Below are 27,551 nucleotides of genomic sequence, written 5' to 3'. Positions count from 1 at the left end.
CCCTGGCCTTTAAATTTACAACTGCAGATTAGGCTTAAAATATAGTCGCATTTTTGTTTGGTAGAGTTATAGAAAAACTGGGTCCACAACAAAAGCATGCTACCTAATCGTTATTAAGAAAACACTAATATAATGCAATAACCTAGGAGTGAAGCATAGCCCTTTGACCACTAGCCTGGATTCATGGGTTCCAGTTTCACATATAAGATGACATATGTTCTGCAGTAAAAGTTTGATTCCTGGCAAAGTTTACATCAGTCGGTTTTTTTTTTTGAGATACAGAAGTCTGTAACTTATATAGCCAATAGTTTCAACTGTCGTCATCCATGGAAAATCTAATCCAAGTTCTGGGATATAGGACAGCAACAAGTTAAAGACTATGTATCAATATACCATATGATGGGTATCATATTATAGTTTTATCTATTTGATCTTGTAAGATCGTTGACAGCTTTGTAGATTGCGAATCTTGTCATATCAGCTCAAATGTGTTGAGTGAAATCGAACAGTGTTTGCCCTTCACAAAGTAGCAAGAGGCGTCACACCCTCTTGTAATTTCTGTATGCTCTCTTCCTAGTCTGAAAGTTCTAGTTGTTGGTTTGCCTATGTAACCACTGCTACCCTACATGTTATATAACTTATAAGCTACTCTCTTCCATGATGCAAATTGTCACACAAAGTCAATTTCTTACTAAGAGACATTTCACTTTTATTATTTCATGTAAGAAAAGTATGAAAAAAGTTACCAAACTTAAGATTCAACCTTCCTCGCCTCTACTGGCAACTCTTCTTCAACATGGGATTCAATTCCATGTTCTCACATTATTGCCATCGTATCAGTTGACAGTGTTCGTCCTTTAATTCATTTGCTTAGGAATGAATTAAAGAGGAGAACACTGCTAAATGAAGATGTATCCTGTCATAAATACAATTTGATATATCCTCAGCAACCAGTATTACACTCAGATCACTACTTTGTTTTGTAAGTAATTGAAATCACATCATTACATATGTACTGGTGAGTACTTGCATTCGTGCTCATACAAACTAGTATCAAGCTGAAGTATACTGTATATAGAAAACATTATTGCATACCTGTATGCATACCAGCATGTGCTCGGTCAACGTAAATGAAATCAAGTGAACGCTCAAAAGCATTTTTTTTTTGCGAAATTTGCTGTTTTGGATAAACATGTGTAATAATACCAGAACCCCATGATATACAGTCCTGAGTATTTGCATGTGTGTTTGTTGTATTCTCTGCTGGACCTTCATTTGCTATGCAGAACACATTGCAAACACACGTGCAAGTATGCAGCATTTATGGTCGCATGTCATGGGGTTCTGTCGTATTACTGCACATTTCTTCAATTAAATTGACCCTCTGATACTATACATGTAACTCTGAGACTGTTAACAAAACAAATGTGCCAAGTTTTTCATATCAGCTCAAATGTGTCGAGTGATACCATACATACATATACATGGGTTCTATCAAACCTTGGCAACATTAAACACAGCATAGTGTCATGCAATGATTTAGGGATCATATTGTTCAGTTGTTGATGTGTTTATTGTATCTTTAACTAATTGAGAAGTGTCAAATAGATTTACCGGTACCAGTGACAGTGTGTCCAGGAAATCAAACATCCAATGGTACCTATGCCAAAGCAACAACAACTAGCTATATTAACCCTATTGTATTACATACATTGGAAGCAACCACTAAATTTACTTATGAAGGCCCACTTTGGATTAGTATTAATATCTAGGCGTGAAAATAGGTTGTTTGACAGCGCTATAGAAAAAGCTGGTTCAGAACAGAAGAATCCTTAATAAGATAACACTAATGTTATGACCCAGGATTGAAATATGGTCCTTTAACCCCTTCAATACTGAAAACATTCCCGCCAAAATTGTTTGGACAAAATTCTTGTTTTGTGTAAGTTTTTGGCATATATTAACTTCATTTTAGACTGGAATTAAAGAAATGTTACTTCCTAAGAAAGTAATATTATTGTAAGTATGAAAATATTCATATAAATTGGGTCCCCATATTATTTAAAACTCGTCTCTAGTCATGAAAGGGTTAAAGGCCAGGTTTGGAGTAGGAGAAGCGTTAGAATTAAGATGTGAAAAAGAATCATCTGACAGAGCTATACAAAAATTGATTCAGAAAGAAGAATCATCCTATGTAATCTTTTTTTTTATGGAATCATCAATGAGATAACACTAATGTGGGAACCTGGGATTGAAACTCTGGCCTTTAAAACTTATATGTACATAATCACATGTATATGATGTTTCTAGGATTGAACACTTTTGTCTCACTACTACCTATCCTTCATGTTTACAAATGGACAAGAGTTCAGACCAGTTTACAATGTAAATGTATCTTGAAATCAAACAGGGGTAAACATCAATTAGCATAGGTTAGTGGCTGTATCCATAGACAGAATATGGATAAATTCACTGTAGAAAGAAAGAATAAATCTATCTTAAATTTCTCATCTATCATGTAATTAATATGTATCTTACCATATTATGCTTAAGGATCCTTTGTACCACTGGCGTGAACATTTCAATAACCACATTTGACCTTGGAGAGTTCTTGCAGTGTTTACTAAAAAATGCACAAATTTCTGGTGAGGGTTGGTTGTTTTCTAGTAACGGTGCCAATGCCACAATTACATTTTCATGTGCGACACTATTCAAAACATCTGTATTCTGTTGAGAAATACAATTAGAGAAATTCATCTCTAGAAATAGCAACTTACAAAAGGAACACACATTTTGCAAACTAGATATGCACAGTTTTATACACTCGCACACGCACGCAGGCACCCATGCACACGCACACGCACACACACGCACACACACACACACACACACACACACACACACACACACACACACACACACACACACACACACTTTTTTGTTCAGTTGTATTTCAATAAGTCATATCTGACATCTCTAATTCTTAATATGACAATTCATGGTAACTCTGTGATCTGTAAAAAAACTTAAATAGAAAAGATGACCAAATGACATCAAATTCCAGTGACTTGGAATTCCTTACAAAGCAAAAATGAACATAAAACATACATCCAACACACATTTTTGTGACTAGTACATGTATGCAATCTTGGTTAATTGACCAAAACCTAACTTTATTCATGTCTCTAAAAAAACCAACAATATACTGATGCTACCAATCATACTAGATTCATTTGAATTTCAAAGTACATGAACCTAAATTGTACAGAGTAGAAAATCAAAATACATGCACTAAATAAATGCATCATTGAATTCTCCACAACAGTTGATTTTGCATTCACTACAGAGTTTTTATCAGGAAAACATGCTCAACTAAAACATAATCAATACGTCATTTATAGATTTCTAAATGCTTTACAAATAGTCAATCAAGGTACTGCACGTATCTGGTTTACTCTTTCATATACTCTTAGCTGTTTCAAATCAAAACACAAAGACATACATGTAGCTCTTCAAAGGATTCCTCTCCTTGCATTTAGAATTCAATAACTACAGGTACAAAATTCTACAAACACATTTGCATTTTACCTGTGAAAGTATGTCAGACACAATCTCCAAAGGCACTTGATAGACATCCTCATCTTGAACATGTGTACATATCGTCATCTCTATTAGACTCTGTAGACAGAACACACATGGTTATTCAACTTATGGCACCAAATCTAATCATTCCAAATCCCACAGCCAACTTTCCATTAGCTATGTTACAACCTAAGTTGTCGGGACGAGATCGATTTAAGTTGAAAGTTATACACATTTTGTTTAATAAGTTCAGTGGTCATTGGATACGCATGTTCAGATGAAGGGCTTTTTGTTTGCTGAAAAACTAAGATATTTGATAGTATTCCCCAACATTTGTCTTCATTTAGCGAAGGAAAATGAGAATGACCTTAGCGACGAGTAGTGACAAACCTTTAGGTATTTTGCAGCTGAAAGAAGAAAAATATAGGGGAATAATATAATAGTACCTTCTCAAGCATCATTTATGAACAATCATGAGAAATAACAGCAATTTGGAATGTTTTGACGTGCATTTTAAATACTGCATAACCAGTGACATAGACATGATGGGTTGTTGTGACATCCAATGAATGGGGTATATACAATCCATGGCATAAGTACATTTTGTATGTTAAATCAATGTTGTGGAGACAAGATCAGAGTATGTTGAAGTGATATGGACATTTTGTGCTGTGACAAGTATTATGAGTAATTTTTCCATTTCCACTACATTTGTTGCTCAGATTCAAGGTTGTACATATAAGATCAACCTGAAATTTTAAACACTTTGTCAAATCCCATTTTCTGCACTGTAAAGTATTGTGTTATTTCCTTAACATGTGTCTAAACTTCTGATTTACATGTTCAAAGTGACTTGAAATATTTCATATTTTTTTTAACACTAAATTACCGTAATATAGTTAAACTTGATTTGATGTTGAAATAGTTATATTCCCTGAGGTTCTTAGTGATTCCTTGTCTCTGTACTTGCCTTGAATGAATTCTGACTGAGAGAAACAGCTGCACACAAACACATGGTCATAATGATTTGTTGCTTATGGATAAATGGGCACGTAGACTAATAGAAAGACAGACTTACTACAGACAGAAACATGGTCACATACATACATACATACATACATACATACATACATACATACATACATACATACATACATAGACACACACACACATACATATACACATATACATACACAAACATGGTCACATAATACAGACAGACAGACACAGACAGACACAGACAGACAGACAGACAGACAGACAGACAGACAGACAGACAGACAGACAGATAGACAGACAGGACAGGCACACACACAGATACAGATACAGATACAGATACAGATACAGATACAGATACAGATACAGATACAGATACACTCCACAGACAGACAGACAAACAAACACAGACAGACAGACATACATACATACAGACACACATGGTCTTTTCTTTATTGTTTATGAGAATATGTTCATGTAGGTTGAACAGCTGTAGAGTTGGGACAACTTTGAAAACAACAGATAACCAAATGTCACAAACATCGAAACAGTACCACCATGTTTCACTCAAGAAGAAAGAATTATGTCTTCCGCCTGATAAGAAGAATGACAACTGGGGTTTGTTTTCAATGTCTATGCAGTGTTTGCTTTTCATTGTAAACATGTTATGAGCAACCTTTTCATATTTATGCTTCTCATCATAACATCTAGAAAATGATGGGTGGTCAGTTGGTTAAAAAAAAATAAATAAAGGGAACACATAGGTGTGCGTGTCCGTGTTGGAAATGCTTTTAATTCACATTTCATAATTCTAGATGTTTTAGAAGTGACAATAAAGAGTCAGAAGGAAACTATGAACTATTTGTTATATTACAGATCCTAAATTTCAGCAATAAATGATGATTTTTGGCCAAATAAGTACTCGAATTCAACATTTTACCATCAGTGATATTATAACTGAATTCTGATTTGGCCATAGAGGGTGTCTTTTTTATCGAAAAATCATTTTGTTGAATCAAAGAAATAAAGAGTTCACCAGGTCAAGAGAAACATAAAAATAAAAAGGCCCACCCTGATGAGTCTGTCTGCAAATGTTTATTCAAGTTACATGCCAAGAAATGATAAATCACTATAATTTAAAGTCTTCCAGATAAATCCTAGTCCTTTTTGCTGCACAAATAAAACCTAATGTAGGACACATATTAAACCTTTCTTTACCTCTAACCTTTGACCTCTACTATAAATTCGATTGTGTGTATGTCCCTTGTGAAAATAAGCAAAATTGTTCTATCAAAAGTAAACTGTCTTTTCTTTCTTAAATATTAAAAACTTTGTCTTTTAATACTTAAATCATCTAATATTGTTGCAATCTAATATTCCTATTTTTTTTTAATTTTGTATTGTAATTGGTATTTTTTTTTTATTCAACTGCCTTGTTTAGAGCCCCACAGAACAAGTTATTATGATGTAGAACAACCCGGGTACTACAAACCAGAATGTTTGTTCTAACGATGTGGTGGTCAACTTATCTTGTGTGTGGTATTTCTAACGATGTGGTGGTCAACAAATCTTGTGTGTGGTATTTCTAACGATGTGGTGGTCAACTTATTTTGTGTGTGGTATTTCTAACGATGTGGTGGTCAACTTATCTTGTGTGTGGTATTTCTAACGATGTGGTGGTCAACTTATCTTGTGTGTGGTATATTAACCCTGTCACAACCTAAATTCTGAACCTGTTTCGATTTGAATCGAATTCAGTTCTCCTGTCCCCATATGCCCTTAAAGCGGTTGTAAATCGATTTAGTTGAACCGATTCGAAACTACCTAAGGGGTGGTTTCGATTCGGTTCAAAGTAAATCTGTTCAGAACAGATTTAACTTGTCCTTGTTAGGACAGGAAAACCCAGCTAAGGACCGATTTAACTTGAATCAGTTCAATGTCCATTTCCCACAGCTGCGCACTTTAACCTCCAGGTTAAATTTTGCAACTTACAAATGTACGCCAACACCTTCACTTTGGAACACAACTGGAGTACGTGAAGTATTATCCAGCACAAGATGGCATCGCCTGAGCATGGAATGTTAATAAATGAGTGACAAAAACAACCACTTGATTGCTATAAAAACCTTATTTTATTATGGATTCATCAACACCTAAAAAGAAATCTTTTTGTCGATCGCAAAATTTCTCAAATTGATAGAGATTTCTTTCCAATTTGGCGGTAGTTGTCACAACCAGAAATGATAGTGTAGTATTTGACGAACTGGCATCGATTAAGGTTAACCCAACGGCCTGGGCACGACTTTCTACTTGTTACATTACTAAAATTCCTCATATGTACCTATAATTTCTCGGGTTTATAACATCCGATACAGTTTTAAGGATCATTTGAATCCAAAGTCAAGACGGGTTCGCTCTTGTGACACATCGAACAACAGAGAGATAAACAACACTGTGTGTACGACATGTCATGTGACTCTTGTTAACGAAAGATAACGAGAAGAGCCGATCATTCGATCGTACCAGCCACATTTTATATGGTTGTCACCCTAATTGATTTTTACAGAATTTATGTGGAAAAGACGTCCAAATGGTTCAGAGCTAGGCCGTGCTGCATGTCACGTTGGGATAGGCCCGACATCGGGAAACTTACACAAACGACAATCCGGAAATTACTGATGCAATGTCACGCATTTGAGGTCAACTCTCAAGTCTCAAAGACATCGTTGTTCAGCATTATTAGATCCGTTTATTGAGATGAAAACAAAAAGACCGATCGTCAAAAACAACTATTCAGCAATGGTTTTACTAGTAGTTATTTTGGAGAGATTTGTACATTTTTTCACGTGATATTTGAAACACGTGAAAGCCATCAAGGTCAATGCTCATCGCCGTCATTGTGCAGTGCCTGTTTTAATAACCAAGTGTCGATGGTCGGTATGCAGAAACGGGAGAATAAAACCACAGAAACAGCATGAAGATTCTATAAAAAGCATGAGGACTGGTAAATACAATTTCCCGTTGAAAGAATGTTTTGCAGAGATAATAAAATGTTTTAAACTTTGAATGAATTTTGCTAGTTAGTTTGCATACCGATGACGATGTAAATGGGTGCATGAAATAGTAAGCGTTGCAATAGGACAAATAGTCCATGTTCCCATTTCCTATTACAAACAGTAACTAAAACAAATGAATTACGTTTCTTATGGGCAGTAAGAGGTGGCGAAGGTGTTGGCAAAGGTGTAAAGTATCGATCAAAGTCCGTATACACTTGTCAGCTATTCTCGATCATCCTAAACTTCAATTATATTTATGTAAAATTAGGGCCAACATTACGTCGCTCGTGCATTGCTTCACCCATAATATAGCAGTCAACATCCAAATGTTCCTTCATCAAGTCAAATAACTGTTGAGCTCTGGCAGCCCTCACTTTGACGGATAACTTTGACAACAACTCAACGAGGTTATTACCCGCGAAATCCTCCATGTTGATTGCGTGTCGTCATAGTAATGCACTGTGGCTATGATCAAATTTAGCGTGTCGGGACAGTACACCAAACTGAATCGATTCAAATCCATTTCTAACATTTCATGTCGGGACATAAACTGAATTCGAACCGGTTTAACTGAATCGATTCAATTTGATTCGATTTGAAATCGATTCATATGGGGACAGGGCTATTGATTATCAAAAGCGTCCTTGCCATTTTCATGTACTTATGCTGAATATTAAAAGCGTCTGTGACCTTGCCATAATTCTAAGGACAGGTTTATAATTACAGAAAGCTGTAATCATACATGTATATCTAAGTAAGTGTCAAGGAACAATGAACAGAGTTCTGTGAGACGAAGTTAATCACCTGTCCCAGACTCAGGTGTGAACAAAATGCTTATCTACCGATATGTATAGAACAGCACAGCTATTTGTGTTCACATGCCAGTCAAAACTATATAAAGGAAAGAACCAATAAAAGTGAAAGTGCCACTGTCAGTTCATCAGTAAGATAATGATAATGGGGTAGTAGCATTCATCCTGTCAGCAAGAAGAACCCTTAATGGTGCTGTTGTCACTTTGTATTGAAACGTGTATATTTTCATATATTTTAGAACTATTAATATTCCATAGCTATAGCTGAGCCAGTTTCAACAAAAATGAGAAGAGATGTGTGTATGTATATATATATATATATATATATATATATATATATATATATATATATATATATATATATATATATATATATATATATATATATATATATATATATATATATATATATATATATATATATATATATATATATATATATATATATATATATATAGTTTTGGTAGTACTGGAACTCTTTCTTGGTTGTAACTCAGAGTTTCACGCATAGTGCGATCATCAGACAATTCTGAATTGTCTGATGATCGCACTATGCGTGAAACTCCGAGTTACAACCAAGAAAGAGTTCCAGTACTACCAAAACTATTACGCTCTGCCACTGCGGTATAGAGCACTGTCTTAGCAGATTGATACTCACCAAGTTATATATATACATATATATATATATGTACTTAGGATTGTTTGTCACTTTGGCTATACAATGATAAAATTGTCTATCACGAAGCAATATACAAAAAAAATGTGTCGTGCATGTTGAAGCAATTTAATTACAGCGGTGCTGCCAAGTTGTGAAAACGTATATATGACGGTGTCACAAAAATGAAGCAATTTTCATGTTTCCATGACAACTGATATTACTCACCTTAATTTCTCGAATAAGTACCTCTGGCTTTTTTGTATTTCTAAGCAATTTCTTATATTTATTGATAGTCCTTTTCCACTGTATTGAATGCAGCCATTGGTCACGTAAATAGATGTTGCTTGCCTGACGAGGGAAAAAAGAACAAACAAAAGACAATTAGAATTGAATTTTCATCATTTAAAGTTCAAACAAAAGGATCATTTAAAAATTTAATATTTTCTGTAAATTTAATGGAATACTAACCATCATGAATACCTGATCTCTTTTTGTATGCATACAGCTAGATTTTGATTATGAAACAACTCTTCTCAAGGAACAAATGTACATGTATGTACACATCCATGCATTCATAATACATTGTGTATGGTAGATGTGCAGTATTTCTAGAAACCAACAAAGGGTCTCTGTCAGTGTCACTGTTAGCTCCCTACAGTTAAATCTTTAACATGTTTGCCACAATTTTGGCTATTAAAGTCATGAGTAACAATATGACTCTTGCATGATTCTATTGTTCTTGGTTTATGTCTCTGCCTTTTTTTTTTCTCAAAAAATTTGATTGTTCAGGGTTTGCATCAACACTAATCAACAGATTTATGTGATAATGATATCAAGCTTCTAGTCTTACGTATGAGTCACATAGTGGTTTGACATTTCTTTCAATTGTTGCTCAGGTTTGCATACACACCAACAGATTTACATAATTATTATTTTTATTTCCTTAAAGTAAGAATCCCACATCACAGCTCTTTGGGCAAATAAGTATGCCAGTGGCATAGAGAGTAATAAGGAACAACCTGTTACTAAACAGACACCTCAAATACCATCCCTTCAGTATTTTCCCATAAAAAAACCGACTGTGTTTTTCAAAATCAAGACCACCATATTGTCATGGCTTTTGCATGAACTCATCACCTGCGATTTAGCCAAGTGTCTACTGAACCAGAACATGATGAGATTTGTCAATTTAAAGATAATGACTGTATTAGTGATTTCAAATCGCTACCATGACTGTAGAGGTGTTTCATTACAAGCAGATAAATCCATGGCAACTATGCATTTAAAAAAGCATGGACACCGCTGAGAAGTGAACATTTATTCAATATGTACTCGGCAACTGCACAGGATGGAGCTTTGAATAATGTATCCTCTTTGTGTATGCTTTTTAGTGGAAATAAAAATCAATTATTATTTGAACATCTATAACTTCGGTACTATGTTTGCATTAAAAATATGGTTTGACACTTTTTATCTTTAATGGTCTTGACAGAATAAAAGGGTTGGGGTTCATCTATTCACTGCTATCACCATCTGTTCCAATTCATGTCATGATAAAATACACGATCCATTATAACATACATAATTAAAATGAAGGATCAGATACTGAGATAGTGCAGTAATGGTATATGTACTTCTAGAATGTACACGTACATTTAGTAACCTGGGCATTTACTGTGGTTGTCATCATCATCATCATCATCATCATATGTTGCAAGCTCTTGTCCTTATTAATGGCTTTACAATATTCATTTGAATGCTAATCATTCATGACTGTCTCCTTGAATACCTATGTGTAAGCTTACAATAAAATTCAAATAAATCACTATTTCATCAAAACGTCAGTTTGAAAAACAAAAAAGAAGGCAGCAGTATCACCATCATATGTTCCAAGCTCTTGTCATTATTAATGGCTTCAATAATTCATTTGAATGATAATTATTCATCTTAATCCGCTTTCTACCAGGGGGTATTTGATCTCTACACACAAAAAAAATGACAAGCTGTGAACAATTGGATATTAACATTGACTTGTAAGCTTACAGTAAGATTCAGATAAATCACTGTCCTTGGCAACAAACAATAAGTTTGAAAACAGAAAAGTGGCTGTAATGTTTGAGATTTTGTTTGGTTTGTTTTGTTACTCAGTTGTTGTTGTTGTTGTTGTTGTTGTTGTTGGTGGTGGTGGTGGTGGTGGTGGCGATAATGTTGGTGTTCGTGGTGTTTGTGTTTGTGGTGGTAGTGGTAGTGGTGACTTGTGGTGGTGGTGGTGGTGGTGGTGGTGGTTTGTGGTTTTGGAATTTCATTTTTGTTGTTATTTTGTCCATCAAACAATCCTCAATATTACTGCATTTCTGCAGCCAGGCTGCTTTAAACTTTTAATTCACTATTAGTAAGGAAACCCATCTGTACAACAAGATGCTAAAATACACTATTTCCTTCAAACACTAATAAACAGCAATGAAGACTTAATATGCATACTGTGATACTATAAGAAGAACAGGCAGCAATAAACAGATTTAATTGGACAATCTTAATAATAATAATTGGATCGAAATATAATTATGAGTTCAAAGGTAATAGTTATTCTCATAGTATCCAAAATAGAATTTCAGCACCTAGGCAAGCCAGTAAAATTTGTCCCCAAGGCACATTCTACCCTAACTCAGAACCATTGTTACTTCAGTGCACCTTGGCACCTTTAGTACAAAAACATAGCCTTGGAGTTGCGGGGTAGGTATGTTTGCATATCATTATCAGCATCAAACTTGAAAGCAATGCACCACTTACAGATGACCACCCTGACCATAAAACATATATCACATCAAAAAGTTCATGGTCATCCACATCAATATCTACAATCAATTCTAACTGCTGATATCCTACTGTACTAATTGGAATAAGAACACCATTAAAAGCATTTAATCTTGACAATCTTAAAACCAATACAAATGGCCTTCATCTTTTTTTTACATACGGGTATCTACACCCCGATACATATATTACATTGTCTTGTCATCAACAATGTCGCCTGCCAGCCAAGCTTTTCATCTCAGAAGTTCAAATATTTGTCCAATTTCTTTTCATTTTCTGAATTAACTTCAGATAAACCCCTTAGAAATGTGGTTTCTCTACTCATTATATGTGTTTAGGTTGACTAAAATGATCGTAAATCATGAAATACAATAGGTTACGCTGACAGCTCAATTTTTTATCCAAATCGTTGAGATGCTTCACATTAACATAAAATAACCTTGTAATAACATTAACATTAACATAATGTAACCTTAATTCTAACTCTGATATTTATACTCAAATCTGCAACATTTACAGGCAAACAGGACAGGCCACCATTACTTTCATGTCCCGAATTTGCAATAGTAATCATATACGTGGGCAAAGGTTTTACTTTCATATTTGTTTTCCCATACTTACAATTTCACAGCTGTTTCATTTTTTTCCTCATAACATATTTCTAAAGATAACCTGTTGAATGTACATTGAAATTAACTAAGGGCTGATTTGACTTGTCAATCACTGGTATCAAAATCGATGGAGATCAGTAAATACCTGCTCTTCATACCAATAAACTGTCAAATGTATTCTCTAATGTACAATAGTATATACTCATCATTATGGAAAACACTAATCTTGCATAGAGTAATCTCATTTCAAACAGTGCTTTTAGAAAAGCTTTGCAAAATAATTTTACTTTCCCATCTTGTGTATGTACATTAAAGTGTAATTAATTTCAATGCATTTTATTTTGCTTCAATACAAAGTACAATGTTGGATTTTTGTGCATCCAATTTTTTATCAAACCTGAGGTTATATTGTAATTGTGCCCATCTTTCAAGCAATCAGTTTTTGCATTGGATAACGACAAAAATAACCAGTTTATTACTGTAGTTAACCTTGACCTGTACAATACTATTTTTAACCTTGATATCACATTCCTTCTTGTCTGATTTCTAGAAAGAGTTGAGAAAATTAACATACATATTGGATCTTAGTGCTATGCCATCTGTAGATCAGTCTAGACAACACTTTCTACAAATACAAGACGCATCAAAAAATATGATCAATAAATAAACAAAATTAATCAATTAATTCATACATACCATATGGTACATGCAAGAAGACACCCACGCACCTACATACATGTACATATCATATCACACCTACCTACATACAAACATACCTACATGTACCAGTGTACTCTCTAATACCATAATAGCCAAATTTTGTTGCGAGTCAAAATGAAAAAAACTGCGATCTCTTGTGAGTCACCACATGGTAAGAAATAGGGGAACATCACATTTTGGTGCGTCACTATAGAAACTGCGTATGCCAGTAGCATGTCAAATTGGTTTAGGGGGCACAATGATACCTACCTACCTATCTACCTAACCACCTACACACACACATGCATACATACATACATACATACATACATACATACATACATACATACATACATACACACCCACATACACACACGCACACACACACACACACACACACACACACACACACACACACACACACACACACACACACACACACACACACACACACACACACACACACTGCTAACAATAAAGTGACTTTCTGTCAGAGAGTTTCAACTGTGCCTAGCATTCATTGCTACACAAATCAAGGTGATATCAAATTAGGGGGGGGGGGGGGGGGGGGAGACACACTGATACCTACCTATCTACCTACCCACCTACATACACACACGCATACATACACACACACACACACACACACACACACACACACACACACACACACACACACACACACACACACACACACACTGCTAGCTAACAATAAAGTGACTTTCTGTCAGAGTTTCAACTGTGCCTAGCAATCATTGCTATGGTGATATCAAATTCATTAACTGCCATCTTCAATATTTTAGAGATACCAAATCTTAAGATCACAAACTCAAACTAATTAAGTCATCTAATTTCCATCACAAGTTTATGAAGTGTTACTAGTATTCAAATAGCACTTATTTAGACTTACAGCTACAGCCTACGTCTTCATTTCAGAATACAACTACGATCACCTGGGTTATAGATAGTAATATTATGTCAAGGTGATGACAATCTATTCTGTAGCTCAGTTGTGAATGTTATTAGAAAGACACCTTATACTGAATGAAGGTTCTCTTCAACACCTCTGAAAATGTCAATTAAACACCACATATGGAATTGAACACTGTTTAAGATTATAAGTCTTCCTGTCATGTTGTTCAAGTTCATTAGCTCACAATTCTGTTGTCAGGGTAACTTCTGACATAGTACAGTTGCTAGGTAACCCCGACACCTATCACTCCCTGTGGGGTTTTTTGCCATTATGTATTAGACAGATATACCTCAGTAATGATGCTAATATCCTTTTTCTGATTGAAAACAAAATTGTTCATTACAACTCAGTGTTTATATTTAAATGCTTCCAAATTTTTTCTTGCCTTCTTTCCTGGATACATTGTTGAAATTACAAAAACTCAATCATTGAGGTAGGAGGAATCTCTACATATCCTAGTATATACAGATGTTCTATTAGATCTTCAATTTTAAAGCAGACATTATAAATAATTTTATGCTTCTTTGTATCAAATATTATCACCATTTTCAGACAAAATGACATCAATTCAAAATAACTGAAACAGTTGAAGAGTACACAAAGCAATAATTTTCTGAATATCATTATTTAAATGTCTAGCATACGATTTGAAAAACATTGGAGTTCAAAATATTGTTTGGACATTTGGTGCTAGACCTCTGCATCTGATAGCTTTCACTGCAAGTTAAAACAACAGATGGCAAATTCAAGTAACAGCCTTTCAACAAACAAACAACCTTTCGGAAAATACAGTTTTGTGGGTTTTTTTTTTTTTACAAAGTATGAACTATGCAAACCATGTGTTAGTTGTCTTTACAGTTTTCCAATAGGTTACATAATTATAGATTTATAATATCAAGAATTGGGTTTGAGATTACAAAAATGTTCTATGTTTTCTAATTAAATGAACTGGAAGTTAATACATGTATGACCGAATTACCATTTTGCATCAGATGGAAAACCACCAACTTGTTTATGATAATTCTAGACATAAAGTAAATACAGTGTATAAAATTCACACAGTTAATATCATAACATGTGATATTTTCTATAAATTGTATCTTTCCTAAATCAAAATTCTCTTCAGAATTTCAACACACCCCATGCAAAGACACCCTGTTATTAGTGTTAATGCAATGTGGAGAAGTACCATAACCAACCAGGTCTGTGGTGCTCTTTGAATACTAGGACTATCCCACACCCTAGAATTACTAAGATGTGGACTGTTGTCATTTGACCGATTCAGGTCTGTATTCTTTGAATGCCAATACTATCGAACACCCTAGAAATACCGAAATGTGGCCATCACTGTTGTCATTTGACCGATTCAGGTCTGTATTCTTTGAATGCCAATACTATCGTACACCCTAGAAATACCGAAATGTGGCCATCACTGTTGTCATGTGACTGATTCATGTCTGTATTCTTTGAATGCCAATACTATCGTACACCCTAGAAATACCGAAATGTGGCCATCACTGTTGTCATGTGACTGATTCAGGTCTGTATTCTTTGAATGCCAATACTATCGTACACCCTAGAAATACCGAAATGTGGCCATCACTGTTGTCATGTGACTGATTCATGTCTGTATTCTTTGAATGCCAATACTATCGTACACCCTAGAAATACCGAAATGTGGCCATCACTGTTGTCATGTGACTGATTCAGGTCTGTATTCTTTGAATGCCAATACTATTGTACACCCTAGAAATACCGAAATGTGGCCATCACTGTTGTCATTTGACTGATTTAGGTCTGTATTCTTTGAATGCCAAAATGACCACACCCTACAAATACAGCAATCACTGACTGTATTCTCTGAATGACAGTTTCTTTTGACAATAACTTTGTCAATCAGTGCTAAATATATTAGTAAAATATAATCCCATCCAATATCTGACATGAAATTTTGAGGCTCGATAGTTATACATCTTTGCTGAGAGATTTCGATAATCATGTACAAATTGAAATTGTCAAGACTTTATTTAAAATTCCAAATACACACTTTTCATCAATCCTTGTATTAAAGTTTAATCCTGCCAGTCATTATCATTTACAAGAACTTAACCTATTAAGAGAACCTCCCTCCAGTAGAAAATTATTTCACAATCATGAACCATATTCAATACAGTAAAGCTCCATCGCCATCAAAGTTACCATGGTGATGAAAAAGCAAGGAAATACAGCATTTACTTCTTTCACACACATGAACATACCATAGAAACCACACAGTGGCTGTCAGGCCTTTGTTTTCATCTCATCAAGTGCACATGAAAGTGTAACATGGAGAGAGCTAACAGTAATAGACACATACACATACAACTCATCTTTTCCATTAGTAGACAATAGTGGTATATTCTAATATCACAAAAATTACACTATGTGTCATTAAAATTCCAGGGTTCAAATTTAAGTTCTATGCTTGATGGCCACATTTAGTCCAGTGAATTGCTTCAGTATTTTCTAGATTCACAGCCAAGTGATGTTTCAGCTACCGTGGTCCTATTTTCTATTTGCTATACCTATAAATTTGGTAGTCTAGACATGATGTATAGTAGTCTATGTGTTCTGGACTACTGCTAAATTTGGTAGTCTAGACACAGTCTTTAGATTAGTAGTCTATGTATTCTGGACTACTGCTAAATTTGGTAGTCTAGACACAGTGTTTAGCAGTCTATGTATTCTGGACTACTGTTAAATTTGGTAGTCTAGACACAGTGTTTAGTAGTTTATGTGTTCTGCTAAATTTGGTAGTCTAGACATGATGTTTGTAGTCTATGTATTCTGGACTACTGCTAAATTTGGTAGTCTAGATTTGATGTTTAGTTGTCTATGTGCCCTGGACTACTGCTAAATTTGGTAGTCTAGACACAATGTTTAGTAGTTTATGTGTTCTGGACTACTGCTAAATTTGGTAGTCTAGACATGATGTTTAGTAGTCTATGTCATCTACATAACTAGACTACGAGTAATTATGAGCCCTGAATTGTGATTAGCAAGAGATTCACATTTTAAATCAGAATACTACACCTGAAAATGATTGCAACATTACTTCTTTTCATTTTACAACTGCAGAAAAATTCTATATTTTGTAGATTTACAGTACTGGGTATTCATTTGCAAGAAAACTTTTTCTTCTTTGGCGGCAAAATGTATAAATGTGTCATTTTTTTTCAAAAACATTTCTAGTTTCAGTACACATACACAAATACCAATCTACATTTCAATTTTTTTCCGAATATCACACACCTACAAGAACATTTTATTTGTTTTCTTGACATAAAATATTTGCAACCAAAATATACCTGAGCCATATTTTTTCATAAACACCCTTTATCATAGCATGTGCTCAGATGAATACGTACCTGAAGCAAAACTGATCCTGTGGGTAACAAGATACGAACACAGAATTTTTGTCCAGCATCCCATCTGGAGACAATATAGACATCTTCTATACTACTGTACGGAATTGGGCATTCCATAAAACCTGCTGGCTGTAAAGATTAGAAAGAAGGAAACCGGAATGAGTAATGTAAGCAAACAGAAAACATGTGACTGATAAAGCTTATAGTCCATGACATACATTAATCCATTTGTTGATAAAGAAACCCTTTTATCGAAACCTAGAAAGAATATGTAATACCTACACTGTAGCAGATAGGTGGTTCAAGAATGAATGTTCATGGCCTCTGGGTTCATAGTTATATATAAATGATTTGAATTCAGAGCCCAAAACTTTGGAAATATCTCGTCAGTATTATTAGGGGTAAAGAAATGTACTAGAATGGCCGACAGCACATTATAATACATTAATGACAATGCTGATAAGATGTCAGCAAAAATTGGGAATTCGCTCCCAAATAGTTCTTGACCCTGCGAGTAGAAATTTATATTCAGTAGGTGATTGTTTTGTGCAACCTGGGTAACAATCTCTAAAAACCAAGTAAAACTTTGCAAAATACATTGCAAGAAAAGCATGAGATCTCAACCTAGTCTTTTAAAGTGATTGAACAAGTATTGAAATAAATTCTGATTATGACATCAACAAAGAAACAATCTTGATATTAGTAGGTCAGAATCATTTACATTGGTTGAAAAATTCCCACTGCATGAGCATAATATGCACCTTAAGATGAAAGACCCAAGAAACGCTAACAAGTTACATACAGGAAAGGAAAGAACACCACATTAACATTCAGTTGGGGGGAGTAGGGATTATCAATTATCATGCAAACAATGTCAGGGGTAGGTAACAAATATTAGTTAAGAGCCTGTTCGATATAGTAACGAGTACAAAAGTACAAGTTGTGAGGAAATTCTACATAGTACCAGGTATCAGGAGGTTAGCTGTGGAAAAAATCGACACAGCGATGGACACATGTCATGATTTTCCCAGCATCCAGTGTGTATTCAACATGGCGGCAAGTTTGAGTGAGGCTCACCAAGTTAAGAATTAATCAATTTCTGCTTCCAAAACTCGAAAATACGTATTCATATAGTGTACATTTTAGGAGGAATGAGTTGATGGACCCATGTGGAAAATTTCATTGACCAATTCTACTGTTTTTGAGAGGAGTTAGCGAAAAACTTTTTCTACCATGGAGATGTCCTATAATAAACACACGAATGATCCCAATGTGAATGCCTACACATTAGCATATTCTGTACAAACTACAACATACAATATTTAAAGCAAGCCAGCTGACACTACTCATTTTTTATCTGATTCTTACATTATGATATGCTAATGGAAGGAGTTACTTCATGTACATGGGTAACATGTACATGTATGCATTCATATGGGGATTGTTCGTGTGTTTAGGACATACCCACGGTTGAAAAAGTTTTTCACTAACTCCTCTCAACAAACGGCGGAATTGATCAATGAGATTTTCAATGTTGATCTAGCAACTCATTCTTTCCAGAACGCACACTATATGAATACGTATTTTCGAGTTTTGGAAGCAAAAATTGATTAATTCTTACCTTGGCGAGCCTTACTCAAACCTTCTGCCATGTTGAATACACAATGGACGCTGGGAAAATCAGGACTTGTGTCCATAGCTATGTAGATTTTTAACATAACTAACCTCCTGACACCTGGTATTATGTAGAATATCCTTGCAACTAGTATTTTCCTACTCGTTACTATATCGATCGGGCTCTTAACTAATATTTGCTACTTACCCCTGAATGCATCTATTTCTTTACTGAGGAACATTCAAACAAAATTTAATTTTACATGTGTGCCAATAACAATTTACAAATCAAAACAAGAGACGACACAATACGTAGCTGTCAATGAAATGTTGTTTTAAAGGTGTGCTTTACATCATACTTTTTCAAGTATTTGTGTAATCAGGTGAAAATCTAATGTTAGTTTCTTTTTTTTTCTGAGTGACAGTTCATTCCTTATGAGATCCTGTTATGATAAACAAAATAAAGGTAACTTTTATACAATACTTGCTCTATTGTTCAACACTATACAAATTTAAAGATGTATTTTAAACTAAAAACTATCATATAGTAATATAATAACCCATGTCCACCTATCTACTTACTAAAACTAACTATACACTAATAACTTATGTATTCAATTCCTTCATGTTTCACAAACCATGGTTTGCAGCCTAATAATTACAATTCAATTGCCTATTCCCAAATTTTGTCTCCATTCAAAAGGAACAAACTTGTGGACATGTTGTTATTGTCTAGTTCTGAGACAAGTCATGGTTTTACTATCGCACGATATCCAAACCACATTCATGGATATTTGGATAGTTTGAGATAGTATCAAACACCAAGACAATTCTATGGGCTAGCTATTGTCATATTCAATTTTTTGTAACACCAATCCACTCATTTGTTCATCCATTCCCTCATTATTTTTTTTTATTTTCCATGCCCGAACAACAGAAAATGTAAAGAGAGACATATCCCCACTCTTTATCACTATAATCATAATAGCTCAGCAGGAGACCCAAAAACACTTAATGTATTCAATATCACTATTACATATATTGATTTACATATTTTAATTTATGTGTGTATTTCAAAATCAAACATACCATTTATGATTATACTAGACAACTAAGGTCAGAAAGGAAACTTATCAAATAATACTAAATTAGATTACCTATTCTATACTTTGTAAAAACAATTATGACCACTTTATTGAATACTGACAAATGTTATTTATAATGGCTATCAAATTAAGTCTACACTAACACTGTAATATCATTATATGAAACACAATGTATTTAGTATTACTTCACATTTTAATATTGATTCAAGAATCCAGGTTAATAACATTCATTTTATTTTCTCATCATGAAAGGTTAACATTTCTCCATTCATTTTAGTATCTCAATTAACGACTATGTAGAGTATAAATGAATTCACCAAATTGTTTACGTATGGCCTAATACTAGTAGTATCTACTTCCCCAAGCATTTTGCCATTTCTTTTCATGCCAGCTTTCATTCTCTAACTAAGCCACTTCTTGTTTTTTAAAAGTATATGGTGCATTTATTCCCAAGTGCGTTGACTTAGCAATGATCTCAAGGTTACGAGTAGCTATAAATAGAAGTGGATAATTTCTATCAGAATCTGTATCTGTCAAGGTATATTTACAACAGCTGAGGTTAAGTAGTTTTTGTAAAGTGGTATGTGCCAAGGTTTTTATTCAATTCAGTTCAACTCATAGGCCAGAGTTCATGTTGTGTTTCACACTCAGCCTGTGCATTTACGTCAGAGGCTAGTCTGCAGTGATAATAAATTATCCACAAGTACTATACACATAGCCTGCTTGTGCTGGATAAGGTTGCTGTATATAACACACCCAATCTCTCAACTGATGTGTCATGCAATGCCCATCACATCACATTACACATCACACATAAAAGCTGTTACGCCAGAATGAAGAAACTTTTATTTGACCCAAGTGAACCCATTAGTTTAATATTAATAGAGATTTTTCGACCAGTTCACATAACCATTAGTCCTCACAATTCTATCAAATCTTTTAATCAACATTTTTGGGATCTTTGATTTATTTCTAACTTTTAAATATTCAGTTTAGTCCAGACTATGGAAAAACAAATTCATCCATCCATGAAAATTGAACATTTAGGATACTTAGTATTTCAAACCCATCAAATAATATCAGGTTTTTGAAAGTTTTCTTTTTCCTTCTTTTTTTGTTATTTTTTTTTTTTTTTTTTTTTTTTTTTTTTTTTTTTTTTTGGGGGGGGGGGGGGAGTGGGGAGAAATTGTGCTAAGGGCAGTAAATAGGTAAAATCTACAACAGTTCCCCACTAAGTTAACCTGCGCTCTCCCCCCCCCCCCAAATTGTTGTCATTGTATGGGAAACTGTTAACTGATTTACCTCTTTCTGTTACCAAGGTTACCAAACCTTAGCATAAACATTGGATGGCACTGCACATATGCCTGATCCTGATTTTTACTTTTCTTTAGGACTTTTGTAAACATTTCAAATCTTTCTGTCCATGATTTTATATCTTAATTTGTTTGCAACTAGCCTTCTACCAAGTTATAATTGTGATATATGTTTCAATAAACAGAAGACATTTTGAATACAGATCAATATTTGTTGTGAACATCCATTACTGTGAAATAACACTCAGGTTCACAATGACAGTTGAATTCACAGCTGCAGATATGATTTGATACAAAGCGACATCATGCAAATTTATCTAATATTACCAGTATTAAATACAATTACATTATTCAACCGATGTTGAACCCATGCTTTATAAAATTACCGTTTTACAGATTAACCAAATTTTAAGAACCATATCATTTATACACAGTTATTACATATCTTTTGACACGTAACATAAAGTTGATATTACTCTTGATTTTAACGATCTATCATATTTTATTATCAAGCCACAGAGATACAAATTCCTCATCACGTTTTATCACAGACATCGACAAGATACTCAGTGACCCAACAGAACCAATGGGTCACACATCATTTCCTACCCCTTGCCACAAGTAAACAATTCAAACTTTATATTGCAATTGCTGACCTTTGCATTACAGGGTCTTGACATACGACCAATTTCCTGGAAAACATAACAAAGGTCCATATGTGTCAACAATAATGTACATGTGTATGCATATGTTCATCTCCTGTTAAATTTTATTACTGCTATTTAACATTATACTAGTTATGATCACCATGGCATGATTAATTGTCTAGATGAATTTTCAGCTTGTGACAATGTAAACAAATTTTAGCATTTGAAATCCTATTGAAATATGAGAATTGAAGAGTAATGTACTGGAAAATTTTTTCTTCTGGTATAATTAGCATGATGTATACATCTGCATGAGATGAAAATCAATTTACTAAGACTTAACATTAAAAATATTAAAACGACATTATCAAATTTGACTGGATATTTCACATTTTTGGACGATGAAAAGAAAGTCCTGCCATGTTTACCATATCACATTTACGACATGATGTTCCTTGAATAATTTATTTTAGATTTTGTAACAAATATATTGCACAGTGATTTCATTTTAGTTCATGGATAAAAAGAAAATTTGTAACACTGAAGAAATAAAAACAGTAAAAACAATGAATATAAATATAAACAATACAGGTACACACGATCTGATTTCTCCGGGAAAGTTGAATGCATACCGGAATAATATATCAATACACAAATACAAGAATGTGTTCTCCAAAATAATATTAATGGCCAAATGAGGGTGGGAGGGAGAAGAAGAGGGCAGGGGGCAATACATGTACATCAGAAATCAGAAGAACTATTGAGTCATGTAAGGGAGGCCTACATTGTATATCAATAGCCCACACAGGGCCATTGGGTGAAAATAATATACATGTATATTAGTTAACAGGTGGACAACATAAATACATTACAAATGTACATACAACTGAACTGACTAATACTTTGAACATCCAGCTGAGCATATCCTGGCAACCCGAAAAAAGAACATATGTCTATGTTGTAATTGTACAATTACGCGTATTACATTTCACATGATGATTTTAAAAATTCCTCATGATTACAAAAATGTTCACTACATGTAGGCACTGTGACAAACGTTCAAAAAATGTGAATTTAACTTAAATAAGACCTGACCATAGACATTGGAGTTGAACTGACCAGAAAAAACAAGTGTATTGTGTTATCAAACCATTCATTTGGTGAAGGTTCTAATGTTGCCTGAGTACACTGATCATGATTGCTTAATTATCAAATTTATAATAACCACACATTTACTACCTTATTTTCACTATTATCATTATCATCATCATCATCTTCTTCATCTTCTTAAAGATGATGATGATGATTTATTCTTCATCATCATCTTTCAAAAGAACTTTAATGTGTATTTGTCCTATGTACACAAAATACTACGATATATACAAAAATGGTAAAGATCAAGGGTCGATTCATCATCATCGTCATAATTATCATCATCGTCATTATCATCATCACCGTCAATATCATCATCAATATCATTATTGTTATCATCATCATCATCAATGTCATCGTCATCATCATCATCATTACAACAAGTATCAAACACACTTAAAAACTAGCTTAGTGAATTTTGAACAATTTCGTTCATTCATCTGTCCATCCTAATGTCCAATTAGGGTAACTTATACATCATATGCATGACAGTACATGATAGGCAATTAAAAAAATACAGCAACTCTATCCGTCTGTTCATCATAACCTATTTGTAGCACTGACAGTGAACAGTTATCAGCAATATCTAGAAAACATAGTTTTATCTTATTGTCCAGTTCTAATGGTCAATTTTCCAGTTCCAAGATGCATTGTGTGAGACAATACCACTTTAGTCTGTGGTTTAAATACTTGGTTTTTTTTTTATTACATTCCAAATAACAATTTCATTATTAAACTAAGGAAAGACATATTAATCTTGTTATGTGAATTAGTTTTTTAGAACAAACATGGGTGAATGGGCGAATCCATAGGCAAATTCAAGCTAAAAACTGTCAGTGATCGGTTAGCTAAAACCTGTCCACAACATTAGATCTGTGACTATGCGAATTCATCCTAGAAGAAAGCTAGCGCAGTCACACATCCAGTGCCATGGACAGGCTAGCTAACGGCTTGTATGCCATATGCCTTCAATGTCAAACAGTTTTACTTATGAATCCAGGGTGCGGTCAAGTGACAACTATCCTCTAAGTAGTGCACACACAACCATCTATATGTGTACAGAATACATGGCATGGCGAGGGGGAAGCTTTATGTGATGGCGACAGAAAATTTGTAAGGAAACCATGGGTGCATAGAAGGGGTTCAAACCACCAAAACCAAATGAAAAACAATCAGTTTCACAGAAGATGATTACGCTATTAAGTCTAGTAATTATTCTAACAAAGATAACTCTATATCCATAATATAATATCTCTCTTTGAAATGTACACACTTTTCTTGACTTTTCATATCCAGTGATATAAATAATTCAAAATGTCGAAATTGAGTTTAATGCATCTAGCTTCTCAGATTGAACTGTTAGTGTAATAAATATACTATATTACAAGAAATTGAGTTTTAATGAAAAAAATGTAAACCCACTCAGACTATGATGTTCATGTAACATAGTTCTCTCTTTGACCGATTACCTTTAATAAGCTGTGTACAATGTAGGCACTCCCACCAATTTTGAATTCACTGTGAACAAGCTCAAGGGTACAGAGCAGAGTTCGATCGACTGCATCCTGATGTCTGCAGATATGGTGCTAGTTCAAATGACATGGCATTGATCAAGTTCAAGGTACAAGGTACTCCTATATCATACTTAGAAGAAGATACAACTTCTCTGGGCTGTGGATTTGCAAGATAGATTGCTATAAATAAACATGGAACCCTGGTGGAGTCACTGAATGTCCACTGCACTTTAAAGTAAGCTAGATAGAAATAGAAGGATCACTAGCTGTCACCTATTTCTTGTGTTTTATGTCCCTGGTATTAAGGAATGATGCATGGAAAGGCTTTTATGGATTTATGTGACATTGCAGATATACAGGTATAGTTCTGGGGACTTTGTCCCTTAATCAAGATAAAGTACACGATGTACCAGTATACCTACAATGTATGCAGCTCTTTGGTGACTAACAAATATTGGGTATATTAATCTGCATGAAATGACATTACTAATGATTGTGTATGTATGTATGTATGTATGTATGTATGTATGTATGTATGTATGTGTGTGTATGTATGTATGTATGTGTGTGTGTGTGGGTGGGTGGGTGGGGGGTGGATGGATGGATGGATGGATGGATGGATGGATGGACGGACGGACAGACGATGGACATATGTAAAAGCAATGAGTAGAAAGATCCTGATGAACAAATTAGTTGGTCATCACCTGACTAAATTAACATATGCGTGTGTATATATGTGTATATACATATGTATGTATGTATGTATGTATGGACAGTATGGATGTATTGTAAGTACATAACTTATATACATATATGTAGTATGTATCATGTATGTACATATGTATAATGTGAGTATGTGTATTATAAGATTACTGAGTTTCTAAACCTATGTGACGGTGTATATTAAGCTTTGTCGTTAACATTGTTGAAATAATGAACCTTGGCAATTGTTAATATATAGTTACCATGCACAGAATCAACTGATGTGACTTGAAATATACATGAAAGAGTACACCCAATCTTAAGGCATTATTGGACCAATCAGAAACAAAAAGACAATCTTATGTATTAAATATACATATCATGTTACTTATTTCTCAAGTTATAATTTGTCATTTCCACCTTCTTAATCTACACTTTTTGCAAAAGAAACTTACAATGAAAAGTACAGGTACAGATCAATGGAATCAACTGATGTGGCTAGAAATACATTTTTTTTTTATATGCAAAAGGCTACACCCAATCTTCAGGCAATTACAATGCACCAATCAGAAAGAAATCGACAAGCTAAATATAGAAGATACAGTGTTCTCATTTATTGCCGTGTTCTTTCCATTATAGAGAATTTATGGTGCTAACATCATCCTTGCCACTGTGGCTGCCAGGCTTAGCAGGTTTCTGTCGTGTTTCAAAAGTGTTCTATTATCCTTGGGTTTTAATAATTTTTTAAATAACAATATTATACTTCTATAGTAATTATTTCACATGAAGAAACAGTCAATCCAAATGACGATATGTGTATGGAGTCAACTTAAAAACATGTCAAAGTAAATCTTCACTGTGAAGACATGCATATTATATCCTTATCATTATGCCAATTACCATGCCATAGGTATATAAATCATATGCAAATTACCCACCATCCTTACAATCAACCTTGGGGAGAACAATGTATAATTATTAATTGCTATGTTTTAACAAAGTGTGTAACATCTATCATCTGTAGGCTTTTTGCCAAGTTACCACCCAAGAGATGGTTAACTGTATGGGAAACTCATTCTAATTTCTTGTCTCTGTATATACCCATAGGTTCAAATAATTTTGAGCAAACAGTACATTTTATGCAGGTGGTAAGTGGGAAAAGTGTCCCCATCTTCCCTTGGAAATGGTTACCTCTCAAAATGATAGTGAAATGTGTAGGAAAAATATTCCTGAGATGAAGCAAAATTACAAAAATCCATGAAATTTACAATTATAATGTTTGATCATCATGTTATGAAATGTACAGGAAAAATTTCCACAATATCCTCTTAATATTATATGGAGTAAAATGTAAAATCCCTGAAATTAGTAGTTTCGTAACTGTGTTCTCTGTTTAATTAATTATCTTGGGTTTATGATACATTCATCAATGACTCTACCTCCCCCAAACTTCAAAGGGTATTCATCAAATTCAGAAGTCAATATAGATACATATTTTGCATCAAACATGCTACATGTATCACTTACATATGTAATTACTTATTTTATCACATACATGTAAACACTCGCAAATCTTCACCTGTGTGATGTCAAACAGGGCAGATCTAAAACCCAAATCACCCATGTTCTACCAAACTTTTTTCTCTCAACTGTTTCTAATCCTACGCTACAATCAAGTTATCGTAATAATTATGTAATTTCAAAACTGGTACATGCACACATTACTTTACATACATAGCTGGGTGGCATGAGTCTGATACGTGGAGGTACTTTTATTTTTATTAAATACAATTTTATTCGAACTAAAAATATTGTTGATTATCGATGACAATTTGTATGTAGCTGCCATTAAGCTTACTTCTGACTTTTCGTGGCTCTCAGAGCTCAGAGTTCCG

The 27,551-nt window shown here is 34.2% G+C and overlaps 1 protein-coding gene across 2 annotated transcripts in view; it reads right to left on the bottom strand.

Annotated features, from left to right (window-relative positions):
- The window catches only part of LOC144437262 (C-Maf-inducing protein-like), an 86,952-nt gene that overhangs the window by 38,382 nt on the left and 21,019 nt on the right, over positions 1–27,551 (bottom strand). For both annotated transcript variants that reach the window (XM_078126165.1, XM_078126166.1), the window contains exons 2-5: positions 17,609–17,737; positions 9,330–9,452; positions 3,589–3,678; positions 2,539–2,727 (exon numbers count right to left, since the gene is read on the bottom strand). In XM_078126165.1, the coding sequence (XP_077982291.1) occupies positions 2,539–2,727; positions 3,589–3,678; positions 9,330–9,452; positions 17,609–17,737 (531 nt within the window). The remainder of the gene's footprint in view (positions 1–2,538; positions 2,728–3,588; positions 3,679–9,329; positions 9,453–17,608; positions 17,738–27,551) is intronic.

This window comes from Glandiceps talaboti, chromosome 7 (assembly GCF_964340395.1).
Source record: "Glandiceps talaboti chromosome 7, keGlaTala1.1, whole genome shotgun sequence".
Classification (NCBI taxonomy): Eukaryota; Metazoa; Hemichordata; class Enteropneusta; family Spengelidae; genus Glandiceps; species Glandiceps talaboti.
This window is presented reverse-complemented; position numbering and strand designations above follow the sequence as displayed.